Below are 14126 nucleotides of genomic sequence, written 5' to 3' on the forward strand. Positions count from 1 at the left end.
AGATACTGACTCACAGACTCCAGCCCCTAACCATGGTACTCTTTTTTCTATTTCACACATCTCTTCTCTTGAGTCATTTTCTTGGTCAAACTAAATGTTTCCTTAGTTTGAGATCATAGCCTGAATTTTCTTCCTATGAGGTCATGTCCATGCTGTTATTTTGATCTGGCATATTTCTCCTTCTGCCCAGCAGAATCTGACCCATAATGCTGAAGTACATTCCTTTAATCTCTGCTCAGTGATACTTTTACTTCCCTTGCTATATAGCTGCTGTTGCCGTAAAAGAGATGTATGTTCAATTTTTATTTCCCTTCTTAATGTTAAAATTTTTTATATCTCTACAAACTCCAAATAAACTGATGTTCCATAAATATCACCTGAATTTAAATGATCACTGCTGCATTTTCTATTTGAAACTTTCCTTAGGAATATAATAGTAATTAGAACTGGAGTTGAATGCCTGCTCAGCTGTTTATTAGCAGTGCTATCTTGGGAAAATTCATTAGCTTCATTAAAAATTAGTTGCATCACTTGTAAAGTAAGAATATTAACACTGACTACTTCATTGAATTATTGTGTGCTCCTAATATGATAATACAAATAACGTTCTCACACAGTGTGATACTGTCGCTTTGCCAATCAGTATTAGTGGTAAGTGATAGTAATATAAGATCAAACTTAAACATATAGTCCTAAGTAAATAAAGAGAATTATCATCTGTACCAACCAATTACCTGTCCTTTTACAGATAATAGAATAGAAAGAATAAACTAAATTAAAAGAGATCAGTTTTCCACTAACCTGGGCACTTATGTTTGCTCTGAGCCCTAAACTGGGATTAATCCCTGAGCACTACCACATATGGCCCCCAATGAAAAATAATAAAAATAAGTGTACAAATGAGGTCAGCTAAGGAGTCAAGAATAGAATATAAAACTTAATTGCCAATCATTTACTGTTGCTGCAAGAGCTAATTTAAGAATAAAAGTCTGGTCAATCAACAGGACTTTTCTAAATGTCTTTAAGTGGTTCTAGGCTCCAAAAGTGTCATTTCAGGCTGGAAAATGACAGGTGTAGCTGTCAGTACCATCTCTGAGGCTAATACAGTTATACAGTTTCTTCTACTATCTATCAGGGAAACACTAACAAGTTGAAACAGCAGCAGTGACAGCATCAAGATCTAAACCTAAGATGCTATGGAGTGGGTAGCTAATGAATTTCCCCATCAATACACTGAGATCTCAAGCCTCTGATTACAGTTAGGTATCTAAAATTCATCATCTATAGCTTCAGGGAGTCAAGGAGTTATTTCTTGCCCTGCTGCACTGAACAATATCCCAGGAGTATGAACTACTAATAATGTAAGTAATGGGTCAATAAGATAATTCATCCCATTGACAGTGCTAAGGCAGACTCATTAAGTCAGTTCTATGTACCAGCATTTCTTTGATGGCATCTAGAGTTTCCCTTCCTTGTAGCACTTTTGATTCATGTCTCTAGAAAATCTATTTGATTGAGTTTAGTAACCTGGACTATGCCACAAGGCTGCCTTTAAATCAGAAGTATCCTCACCTCACTCCTTTTGAGAATTTTAAGTTGAAATTTCAGAAGCTTGATTAAAGTATAGATATTATTTAAATAAACATAAAATGTATCATTATCTATGGCTCAAATAATATCCAGTAATATTAAATACTCCATGATTAAAATTTCTCTCAAGCTAGGCCAAAGCAGTGCAAGTGTTCTGTGCAAAAATGTTAAATCCCTTATACCTTAATTTCCGGAATCTTTCAAGTTTGTTAACTAGCTGTATGTAACTGAAGTTTGGTCACAGCATTCTCAACAGGTAGTATATAGCGCAATATATAAAAGAAACACTATATTAAAAAGTGATGCTCATTAATCCAAATTTTTCTATTTTACAGACACGCTGGAGATTCTGAAGCATGACTGGTATATGGGTCACTCAAAGAATTGCTGATGTGCATCATGCATTAGAAGAATGTGCCCTTTAGGTTTGGGCCTCTCATAATTATCTACAGACCACAAAATATTTTTTTGTATTTTGTGAACTATACTTTTCTGTATTTTAAGAACTTGATTATTGTTATCATAGGATTGCTATACATTTCATGGACACTCCAAATTTCACATCAATTTTAGTCCATATATTATTCGTATACTGTTAATATTTTATTTTTATACTCATATTTTGAGAAATCAGAATCTATAAAATGCTCTTAATTATATAATTTGCATTAAAGTTTTGATTTACTTTGATGGTAAACGCTATACACCTCAACTTAACTCAGCATTTCCCACATTAGAATCTTGGTTTTAGCAATGACACTTTCTGGATTCTAGTAATCTTCAAGTACAAAGTCACACCCCTGAGAATTTCTCTGGTGTGCAAGGAAGTTTTCAAATCACTCATACTATCTCCATCTAGAATAATTTTGTGTTCCTGGTTTCAGGGGCTGTTGTTCTTTTTCCTCCTCTTCTTCTTCCCTTCCTCTTTCTACTCCTCCACTTCCTCTTTTCCTCTTCCTCCTTCTCCTTATCTTCTTTCCTTTCCTTCTTTTGGTATGGTAATGTTTTCATTTCACATGGTTTATTACAATGAAGAAATATTTTCCAAACAGGGTAGATTACAGGAACATTCTGGAACATCTTCCTAAATTGTCAGAAAAGCACAACGCAGCACACTATGACATTGTGTAAAGGCACAATTCCCCACCCAGAGGTGCTGAAGAAGTCATAGCAACCTTGTTCTAATGACCTGAGCAGGTCTCTCAGCGAAACCTCTAGTCTTCATTACATGCTAAAAGGAATTTTCCAGAGTCTCTGTAGTGGATGTGATCAATTTCTAAAATTTACTTTAAAAAAATAAAATAAAAAATAAAATTTACTTTTAATTGGATATAAAGGAATATGTTTACAGAAATGGCCCTAGGAACCCATTAAAATAATTAAAATAAGACACTACTTTTAGTTCTGGACTGGAGTGATAGCACAGTGGGTATGGCATTTGTCCTGCACACGGCCAACCTGGGTTCAATTCCTCCGTCCCTTTCAGAGAGCCCTGCAAGCTACTCAGAGTATCCTGCCTGAATGGCAGAGCCTGAGAAACTACCCATGGTGTATACAATGTGCCAAAACCAGTAACAAGTCTCACAATGGAAATGTTACTGGTGCCCACTCGAGCAAATCAATGAAAAATGGGAAGACAGTGCTACAGTGCAGTGCTACTTTTAGTTCTAAAACACAGCCTTCCTTTCACTATTATTTTTTTTTCCTAACGAAGCCATTGCCTTTTGATATTTTACTAATTCTCTCTTTACCACTCGCTTCTGAATCCTCATTTTCTGTGTGCCTCAGGAAAAGCCTGTAGCGTAATATTTTGCAGCCGTATAAAGGAAGATGACAGGGGAAATCCAGGTAGGGGTATGACTTGCTCAAAGCCAAATGGTTGATTAGATACGGATAGAAATGAGACAAATTGAAATCACTTTATTCCAAATTAAGTACATGCCTCCGCCATGACACACGGCCTCTTACAACCAACAGTGGAATCAAAGGAAACCCATTCAGATAGAAGCACCTGGGAATAAAAGATCTGAGAAAAGCTTGCCAACACACTGAGCTGGTTGCTGCCTCAGGTCCAGCTTACATAAGCAGTCACTCCATCAGATCCCCGCTTCCACTCTCTTCTCCCACCCTCTTCTCCTACACTGCCTGGATGCAATGGCTAAGCGCGAAGCTGCAGAAAGGGTCCCCAGCAGGTCCTCTCCTCAGCAATGGCTAATGATCTGGAAAAGCTCCTAAGCCCAGAAAACCCAAAGAGGTCTTTTTCACACAGAACAAATAGCAATGAGAGGAAATGCAGTGCCAACCTGCAGTGCGCAGCACTCGGTGGGACACAAAATTGCATCTGTTGGACACCGTTGTTGTTTTCTTGTTCCTTCCCGCTTTACTGGCGTTACCAGTCTCAGAACCGCCAACACTCCCCCGTAGTGCTCTGCAGAGTCCTTCAAATACTTGTGAGGAAATGGAATCCAGCACTGCCACTGGCTAAATCCACAGAGGGAGCAGAGCTAACCATTCCCTAACTTCAATCTGCACTCACCCAGTGGAGGTTCACTGAAAATATCCCGCCCAGAGAGAGCTAACGGAAGCATCCACACTGACAGTTTATAGATGCATGAAAAGCGAGGAACAGACATTTATCATAATTCAGCTCAATTCCCCATTTATTATCCAGGAGTGTCTCTGATTGCTATAAATGATGGGAAAACAATACAATACTAACTAAATGTAATAACTATCTGATTTCTCCAAGTATGTCATAGATCGACTACAACCAACTATTTGGAGAGCTGTTCTTTGAAGGAAAATATTTTGCCATTATAGTGGGAGGGGGCATTTTCTCTACCTCATTTAATTTTGGTACCTATATTATAATTCAGAAGGGAAACCACTGGGAAGGTTATAGATTCTTGTCAAACAAAACAGATGCCCCGACACATAAATTTTCACTGTTCCTGAAAGACTCATAATTAAAAAATGAATCCAAGAGGATTTACTGTAAATTACACACAGGGAGAAGGAAATTAATAGGCTGTCTTTTTTACATCCTGCAGTCACTGCATAAAGAGAAGCTAATTGTTGCCCAGTTCTCCCTGACCTTCTATTTTGTGGTAGGTGGTGAAAAAGAGGTTGTCAAGAGCTTCAGGATAGCAATAGCAAGCACTTCATGGTAATCCTTTCTCAGGTCCTATTCAATTTGTTCCCTGTTATATAAATGAATGTGAGTGCAACATGACATAACTCCACAGAGCCTCGATATGAGGTCAATAGGCAGATGTCACTCAGGAGAAGTAGTAACTGCTCTCCAGATATTGAGAAGATTAATTCAACAATAAATTTCAGTGAAGGAGAAAAAAAAAGCTGTACTGAGATCATCTTCCTCCCAGAATGATATTACATGCACGCACACTTCAGCAAAGTGGTTTATACCTTTGTCAGGCAATTTGTATCCTTGGTTTTATTAATGTAATGATTAAAAATCTATACATTGCAAGAAGTTTAAGGCCCAAAAGAAGAAACACAAGCTAATGTGAGGCAAACAATCCTGAAATTTTATCAATCTCTTGACTTTTGCGGATTTAATTTTTGTCTCATCCAATACTTGTTATCAAATCATATTTTACTATCATGAGGGTCAGATAAATCAAAGGAATTTAGGTTTGAAAAATAATCAGCAAGAGAAAAACAAATGCCTTTGAGTTTTGGACCAGAACAACAGATAATTTAAGAAAATTGGGAGATGAGAAAAATTGTACAATTACCTAAGTCTGTCTTGCATCGTCCCAACACCCAGAAGCAATACTGCCCAAGCTTTCTCTCCGTATGGCTTCCCTGCCTCCCAAAAGTGTTAAGTCCTCAAATTTGTCTTACCCATTCTGCTTTCTCCCCAACTCTAAATCTTCAGAACAACTGACCATAGCTTGATAAGTGAAGGATGGCAAATTGACTCCTTGAGACTAATTAGTAATGATTCAAGGACCTCCAGTGGAAAATAAGATTCAAAAGTAACCCATTGTCCTAAAGGATTCTTAATTGATAAAAGGGAAAGGAAAATTATTTAAATATGAAGTAGCGTAAAGCACAACTTTGATTCAGCATTTTGACTATTAGTCTGTGGTCCAGTGTCTGTCTGCAGTTATAAACAGATGAAAGACCGCTGGCTGGGAGTAATGATGAAAAGTGTAATGGACATGTTACACGCACAACTTTAACACAATTGTCAAGCTATTGGGGATCACAGTGCCTATCTGCTGGCTTCACAGGGGCTCTTGCAATTCTCTCCAATGGAAGCCAGCAAACTGAGTCAGGGCTACTGAGAACAGAGGGCTGGATAAATTTTTTTGCCACTGCTGTTCTCGAGAGGGTGTTCACTCTGGGTGAGACTCTATTTTTTTTTTTTGCTTTTTGGGTTACACTTAGCGATGCACAGGGGTTACTCCTGGCTCTGTACTCAGGAATTAGCCCTGGTGGTGCTCAGGGGACCATATGGGATGCTAGGATTCGAACCTGGGGTGGCCGCCTGCAAGGCTAATGCCCTACCTGCTGTGCTATCACTCCAGCCCTGGGGGTGAGACTCTTTGGTGTTCTAGACATGCATTCTTAATGCAGGGGTTAAAAATGCTTATTGAAATGATCACATTATTGTTCCTAAAATTATTTCAGAAACTCCCCCAAAATAATAACTCTCTCATGCTCCTTCCTCTCTCCCCCCTCCTGCTTCCCAACCTTTACACACTAATTTCAGAGAATGAACTTTATTTTTGACAACTTACTAACTTGCTAACCACATAGAAGTAGCACCCAAGAATATTAATTTGTTTCCAAAGTGAAAATCCAGAGCAGAAGATAAACATGTCACACATGCAACCACATCCTACCCCTGAGCCTGGGATTTCCCTGCTGCCACATCTCTTCCTTGTCTGCTATCATCTTCCTTTTTTTCCTTCAGTGTGTTTCTCTTCTACAAGGCAAATTGCAAGGTGACATGCAATCTTTTGCCTTCTGCTCAACCATTTCTACCTTCACTTGTGGCCCTGGGACATTTTCTTTAGCACAAGGTGCAAATTGCATTTGATAAAATAATACCTAATAGATTTTGAAAGTCTTCAACAAATCTCTTAGTCTTTGTGGTTTATTTCCCAGAATCATCTATGTAAATGTTCAAAGTGAGAGGGTGATTTTATAATAGTCTTTTGATCCTTTACTTGAATTCCTTCAACCCCAAGTCTGATAAGGAGTCAACACTCTGGAGTGTAGAGCGAAGACACAATCCACTAAAGAATAAAACTGCTTGGAGGTGGCCCCATACTCAAAATAGGTCACAGGCATGCCCGGCTCATTTTTGAATGGTTCATACATTGCAGGGTCTTTTCTACTTAAAAAAATATAATGATCTGATTCAATGATGCTATTTCCTAACCCAGGATATGAAGGACAATCTGTTGTGATTTTCCAGAAGAGAATGTTTAAGCAATGAAGGCAGCATTAAAAATGTCTATGGAGTCCTGAGGGGTCTCAATACATTTTGACATAAATTTCTTGTATTTTTAAAAGAAAACTATTCCATACTACATTCAAATGTAGAGATTATATTTATCTAAAATTAAGTACCAATGGATACAATCAAGTGTATATTATTTGAGGCACAACGTATGTTCAGAGGCATGCATTTATTCAGGCACTAAAAGAAATAAAACTTTATTATGGCATAACACAATATGCTATGGTTCTTCTGACAATTTTTCAGGATTCTCATATTAACTCACTACAAACATTGCCAATTTCGAATATACTGTCAGAAAGTAAGAAAACATTTTTTTCTAAAAAGTGGGGGTGCTCTGCAAAGCATGGATAGGAAGAAACTAATAAATTGGCAGGACATTATCTGACTGGAAAAAATAGGCTCATGGCTACACCAAATCATACTTTTCTTAGTAAATCACACTGAACAAAAATGAAGATAAATCAACATGAAAATGCAAGTGAGCTGGTAATAATAGCCTAGTTATAGCTGCCATGAAATACTCATTAAGTTATATGCAGTATAAATCTCATAGAGTTCTGTAAATTATGATAGTTCTTAGAGGTTAAATAAAGATAAACTGTACTAACTGTGGATACTTTTCTCCTGGCTCTTTGGCATGATGTTTTTTAAAAAGTACTTAAACTTTGGGCCAGAGAAAGACCTTGAAGCACTGGAGAGCAGGCTTTATGTGAAGATGCTCCAATTTTCCATCCTCAGCACCCCTTGGTCCTCCAGCACCACCACAGATTCCCATGGACAGAGAGAGGTATATCCCCAGAATATCACTAAGTGCCCACCTCCTCCAAAGGCTTAAGTTAGGTGCATGATACTACATGGTTCCAAAGCATCTGAAGAAATATTAAAGCTAGAAACTATTAAAGATCACTCTTCTGGCAGGCTGCAGAGATAGTACAGCTGCCAGGGAACTTGTCTTGCACACAGCTGACCAGGGTTTGGTCCCAGCATCCCACTTGTTCCCCTGAACACCTCCAGGTGTCTGTCCCTATTGCAGAGCTAGGAGCCAGCCCTTAGCACTGCTGAGGGTGGCCCAACCCCCAAATATGACCACTTCTCCACATTTTGAAAGTCATCAGTACTAATCAGTCCTGCTCTGCATTCCTGAGCATTATTATGCCTTTGTTTGGCTCACATTGGGACCATCCAAACTCCAGCTTAAGCCATATCCCCCCCAGCCTCTCCTGTTTCCCAGGCAAATTGGAAGAACAGGTGCTGGAACAAGGCACGGCACCAAGCTGAGCTTGTTGCTTGTAGGGTCCAGCCAGTCACCTTCAAAAGGAGACCAGCAATGAAATCCCCCCCCCCTCTGTTTCATCCCTTAGCTGACACATGACCCAAACTCCAAGCCAAAGCTCACAGTGATTGTTCCTTTTCCTCCTTTATGGAGGTTAGTGAAAATCCCCAGTTGATCTTTCCTCTTAACTGTTTTTTTTTCCCCTTACTATTTAAACCCAAGTCTTATTGCTCCAAATTAAATCCATTCTTTCTAGCTTTGTCATTGCTAACTAATGAGAACAATTTCTCTCTTTGCTCTTGGTGGCTGCACTTTGGGTACTTATGGGCGAGAATCATATCCTTCTCTAGCCTACTTTCCTAACTGCAGACTGCACAGGTGATAAAATGGGTTAATTGTTGCTATAAAAATATTTTCTATCTTCATAACAAAGTCATTTTTTTCCTCCAAATCATTTTAATTTCTTTGCATTGCACAGTGTTCTTAATTATCTGCAATGACTGAGGATGCAGTGGTGTTAGGCTTATTCCCACAAACAAGCTACTCTCTATACAATAAAATGAATACACTGACTTGACATTTGTGAGCTCTTTGGGGCTTTGGCCACTCAAGCCTCACATTTTCTCAACTCTTCTTTACAGTTCGCCAAAGAAAATTGAAGCCTGTCTTAGAAATCATCGACATACACCCCACAGCCATTTATTTTTTAAAATAAAAATGTTTTCAAATGCAGTGCTGGGGATTGAACCCAGGACCTCACACATGTAACACAAATGCTCGACCACCACTACCACTGACAATGATAACTCTGAATTGGAGCAGCATCACACACAGTTTTTGTCTCAGATATTTACTGCTGGCTTTCTCCAGCAACCATTACTGACGCTCAGCTGAGCGGATCATTGCTATTCCAGTTGGTTTTGCTACCTTTTCTGGTGAAGATGAATCAAACCAATAGAATCTCTCATTTACAAGTCAACAGTCAGAGACGTGTTTTAAGACAGATCAGATGACTCAGTCTGCGCATGTGTGGGATAGAGGTGAATCGGGAAGGGGGCAAGTTTGCCTCCTTAATCCCTGTAGCATTTGGATTCACACCTGGAGGGCAGAATGAGGCTTCAGGTCCAGATCACTCTGGGCTGCAGCTCCAGCACACTGAGGCTGTTTTATACGTATGCACCCCTTTGCCCTTCTCTGTCTAGCTCTGCGAGACTTATCTGGCTAGCCGAACCAAATCAGTAGGAAGAGAAGCCAGGGCCAGGCCCGGTACTCACGATGTGAAGCTGGAGGAAGTCACCGAGGCCTGGAGCGCTGTCAATGCGCACCAAGATCCCATCCTTGACGGTGGTGCTGAAGCCCACGGCCAGGCGGTCAGAACGCGTGCTGGGTCTGTCATTGGCCGGCCAGGTGTAGAGGATGAGGCCTCCGCTCTTCCCAAAGATGTAGGTAGCGCCAGCTATGAGAACAAAAAAAAGGAGCGATCAAGGCACTGAGACAGGCGGGAGTCACATATGGGGGAAGGGGTACACAAATACAGGGGGCATTGCCCCCTAAGTGCTTGACTTCACTTCCTGAGAGGGCCGGTACCCGCAGTCTGGGAAAGTGGCCATCACCCCCGACTACAGCTGCAGGAAAAACGAGTTACAAAACAGCTGGTAGAGATATTCTTTTTGTGTGTTTGTTTGTTTTTGTTCTTTGGCCATACCGGGCGATGCTCAGGGGTTACTTTGGTCTCTGCATTCAAGAATCACTCCTGATGGTGTTTGGAGGACCATATGGGGTGCCCGGGATCAAACTGGGTTGGCTGTGGGCAAGGCAAGCATCCTATCTGCTGTACTATCTCTCCAGTGGCAGATATTCTAAATATCTTCCTCTGTGTAATGACTCAAGGCAAATCACACACCAGTTCAGAACGCTTTGGCAGCGTTGGGACATAGTGTCAAGTATTCTGTCTCTCTCAACAGTACAATGAACATGCCTTCTCTTAGCTCTCTCTGAATATGCTGATCACTGGGACTGGGAGCAGTTCCAGGGATGCTTTCCAAAAGCGAAGGTAACTGGGAACCATCATTTCTGATTTCTTTTTGTTCCTTCTACCATACTCTCTGGAAAGAAAGCTGAACCCTGACAAAAACAAGTTACGTGACCATGAGCATATGTCTTTCTCACTCTGAGTTTATGTATTTTTCCTTTTCTTTTCTCTGTTATTCTTGGCCTATCCCCAGCAGTGCCCAGGGCTTACTCCTGGCTCTGCACTCCTGGAACACTTCTGGCAGTTTTCAGGGACCGCATCAGTGCTGGGGGGTTGAGTCCAGGTTGGCTGTGTGCACCCATCCTCTGCACCCATTCTCTGTACTATTGCTTTGGCCACTGAGTTTGATACAAAAAGATGATCAAAATGAATTTCAGTGGTTTTTTTAAAATTAACTTTTCTATTTTCTACTGGAAATATTTGTTTGGTATTATATGCCAATTTCCATCTCCTTTCTCATATTAAAATTTCTAACAAGATAGAGGAAAGAAGGGAACAGTTCTCAGTGTGATAAATTTTAAGTATGACAAATAATGGTGTCATTAATGACTAGACAATTTATCTATGTGTTTACTGTTTACCAGTATTTTCATTGCTATTATCAAGAAAACTAGACAAAGTTTCAAATGGTTTGATGAAATATCTCATTGTCTAGCATTTTAATAAGCTAACAACCCAGTATATGTATGTATACATGTGCATATACACATATGTATTTATCTTTTTTAAATAGAACAGATTATGTCCCAGGTAAGAGATCAACATGGAAAAAAGAAAAGCATGCACTTAATTTTTTTTTTATTTCTGCCAGTAAGAGGCCACCCACTGCCCCTGATTGTTTTTTAAGTCCATTAAAATCAGTAAAGGAAACAGATACTAAAAACTTTAAAGTTCTTCTGTGTTTACTTTCTTCAAGTAAAAATGCTATCTTTGTCATGTAAACTTTAAAGGGTTACACTACTAAGGATTAAACTGATCCATTAAAGGAATAGGATAGCCTTATGTTGATACTTATTTTTAAATTGTTAAATGATGAAAGTGATTTTTGTGGACCATTTAAAACTATGAATCACAACAAGTTAATGGAATTTAATATAAACATCAGTGAAATAATAAAACTGTAATTTGATCAAGGTATGCCCATCAACTTTTCAATAAAAATGTATATAATAATATGTATATCTAAAATGATTGTATCATTTTACTCCTTGTTTCATTTAATTGATTACTTTATATACATTTCCATTTTAAAAAAAAAAAAAAGAAAAAAAAAAAAGAAAACTAGGGATTAGGAAGAGTATTTTAAAGCACAGCGGGTAGAGCATTCACCTTGCACGCAGCCAACCAGGTTCAATTCCTCCGTCCCTCTCGGAGAGCCCAGCAAGCTACTGAGAATATCTCACTTGCTCGGCAGAGCCTGGCAAGCTACCCATGGCATATTCGATATGCCAAAAACAGTAACAAGTCTCACAATGGAGAAGTTACTGGTGCCCACTCGAGCAAATTGAGCAACAGGATGACAGTGACAGTCACAGATTTTAAAGTAACTACCCACAAAAATAAAATAAGTGCACATTAAATATGTTTAAAGTCCATTGAAAAATAAACTTTTAAAATCTGAATCTGTGTAAAGATTTTTAGATTTGGTAGCCAGAAGAGATAATACCATTACAGTTCTCATGGTAATATGTATTTTACTCATAGAGAGTATTCCCATAATGTTACTGATCTCAAATCTCAAACATTTGGCACTGGTTTTTCTTGTGTTTCTCACTGAACATGGTCCAATTCTTGAGTCTACTTTAAAGCAACATTGATAAGCATCCAACTATATATATTTTTTTAAATCTCAAGCACTGCTTCACATTTAAAATTTAATACCTTCACATTCAGGTATTAAAAAATCATACCCTATTCTATCCTGAAGCGTTAGTGGATTTTGTCACACAGATGAATTAATACTCTATCTGGAAATAATTCATTACTGCAAAAGGAGTAAGATAACAGTTGATAATAACAACATATATGCATGGTGCTTTATAGCTTCAAAGGTCTTTTCAGACAAAATAACTGGACTTTCACAATTCTTCATGGGATATTTAATGTATTAACACTGAGAGCAGAGACCTAAACTTACAGAGAATATTGTGCAGAATTATACTAAATGAAAAATAAATGAGTTGTGCAGCTTATTTAGAAATAATAAAGTGCTACTACAAGATTGGAATTAAGGGTATGTCCTTCATCACCTTTCTTTTGTTTCATTTTTTGTTTTTGTATACACTCAGCTACAAACAGGGCTTACTTTAATCTCTGCACTCAAGTGACTCAAGTCACTCCTAGTGTTGTTTGAGGGCTGTAGGGTACCAGGGATTGAACCTGGGCTGACTGCAGGCAAGGCAAACACCTTACCTACTGTATTTTCTCTCCAGCCCCTATTTTACCTTTTTAAGGCCTATGTTCTGAAATTGAGCTATCTACCTGGCCTATTGTCGCTTTTAGAAGGAAAATATTGGTGTTTACTTGGCACCAATACTTTGTTACATATAGCATATGTATATAGCATATCATTATTTTCCTTTTGTGAATTTCTGAGTTTTTACAGGGTAATCTCTGCAAAAGCCTTCCACAGGAATCTGAAGAACCTGGGCTTAAGCTGTGGAAATTCTATCAAAAATTCTATATGGAAAACAATATTTGATCCTCCTATCAACAAATACCAGCAAAGCTTCTTAAAATGAGAAATTTGGATGTAATTATTTACTTACGGTATCTCTCATCTGTGAAGTATTTAAATAATTTCCTTTATGCATATAATTTAAAATGTCATCAGTACTTTATATTTTATTTGGAAAACTGAAGGCTACTCAGTGATTAATGTATAAAATCACCAAAAATGCAAATCAGTTGGTGACATTTATAGCAATTAAAAAAAATCATACCCTATTCTATCCTGAAGCGTTAGTGGATTTTGTCACACAGATGAATTAATACTCTATCTGGAAATAATTCATTACTGCAAAAGGAGTAAGATAAAAGTTGATAATAACAACATATATGCATGGTGCTTTATAGCTTCAAAGGTCTTTTCAGACAAAATAACTGGACTTTCACAATTCTTCATGGGATATTTAATGTATTAACACTGAGAGCAGAGACCTAAATATTTAGCTTAAATAAGTCTCCAACACAATCTCTCTGTAAGCTTGTCTTCACCAATGACAATTATAGATTAATGGAATTAAATAACAGACCATACGAATTACATACAAAAGAAAATGATTATAAAGTTACATTCCAAAAACATGGAATGTTTTTTTAAAAAAAACTGTAGCCTGACATTTTCACCGTATAAACAACTTTACAGACTTATTCAGATTTTGTTTTTATATTTTAACCTACTGCCTTATTTTGTCATTCTTATAATATAGAAAATTAAAGATAGATATACAATGGCTAGGTAACTTCAATCTTTAATTAAAGTAAAAAATATCACTATGACAATATTATGTTGTTGAAAATATGAATAATATTTCTTTTAATATGTCTGCTCTAAATTTAGGATATCACTGTGAAATAATTTTGACTTTGTAGGTGAAAATGACCTAGAAAGTTTTTAGGAAATGCTTTATTCTGTTGTGCAGAAATAAATATTGAACATGTATTCCTGGTGCTGCATTTTGCTAAGAAGAGTGAATAAAAATTCTAAGTTGTCCTAGAGTCCAATGTTG

At 38.0% G+C, this 14126-nt stretch overlaps 1 protein-coding gene across 23 annotated transcripts in view; it reads right to left on the reverse strand.

The window, feature by feature from the left end:
* NRXN3 (neurexin 3) overlaps window positions 1-14126 on the reverse strand; it is a 1748572-nt gene that overhangs the window by 390828 nt on the left and 1343618 nt on the right. For all 23 annotated transcript variants that reach the window (XM_055133160.1, XM_055133157.1, XM_055133153.1 and 20 more), the window contains one exon: window positions 9638-9819. In XM_055133160.1, coding sequence (XP_054989135.1) covers window positions 9638-9819 — 182 coding nt within the window. The remainder of the gene's footprint in view (window positions 1-9637; window positions 9820-14126) is intronic.

Source organism: Sorex araneus, chromosome 3, assembly GCF_027595985.1.
Source record: "Sorex araneus isolate mSorAra2 chromosome 3, mSorAra2.pri, whole genome shotgun sequence".
Lineage (NCBI taxonomy): Eukaryota > Metazoa > Chordata > Mammalia > Eulipotyphla > Soricidae > Sorex > Sorex araneus.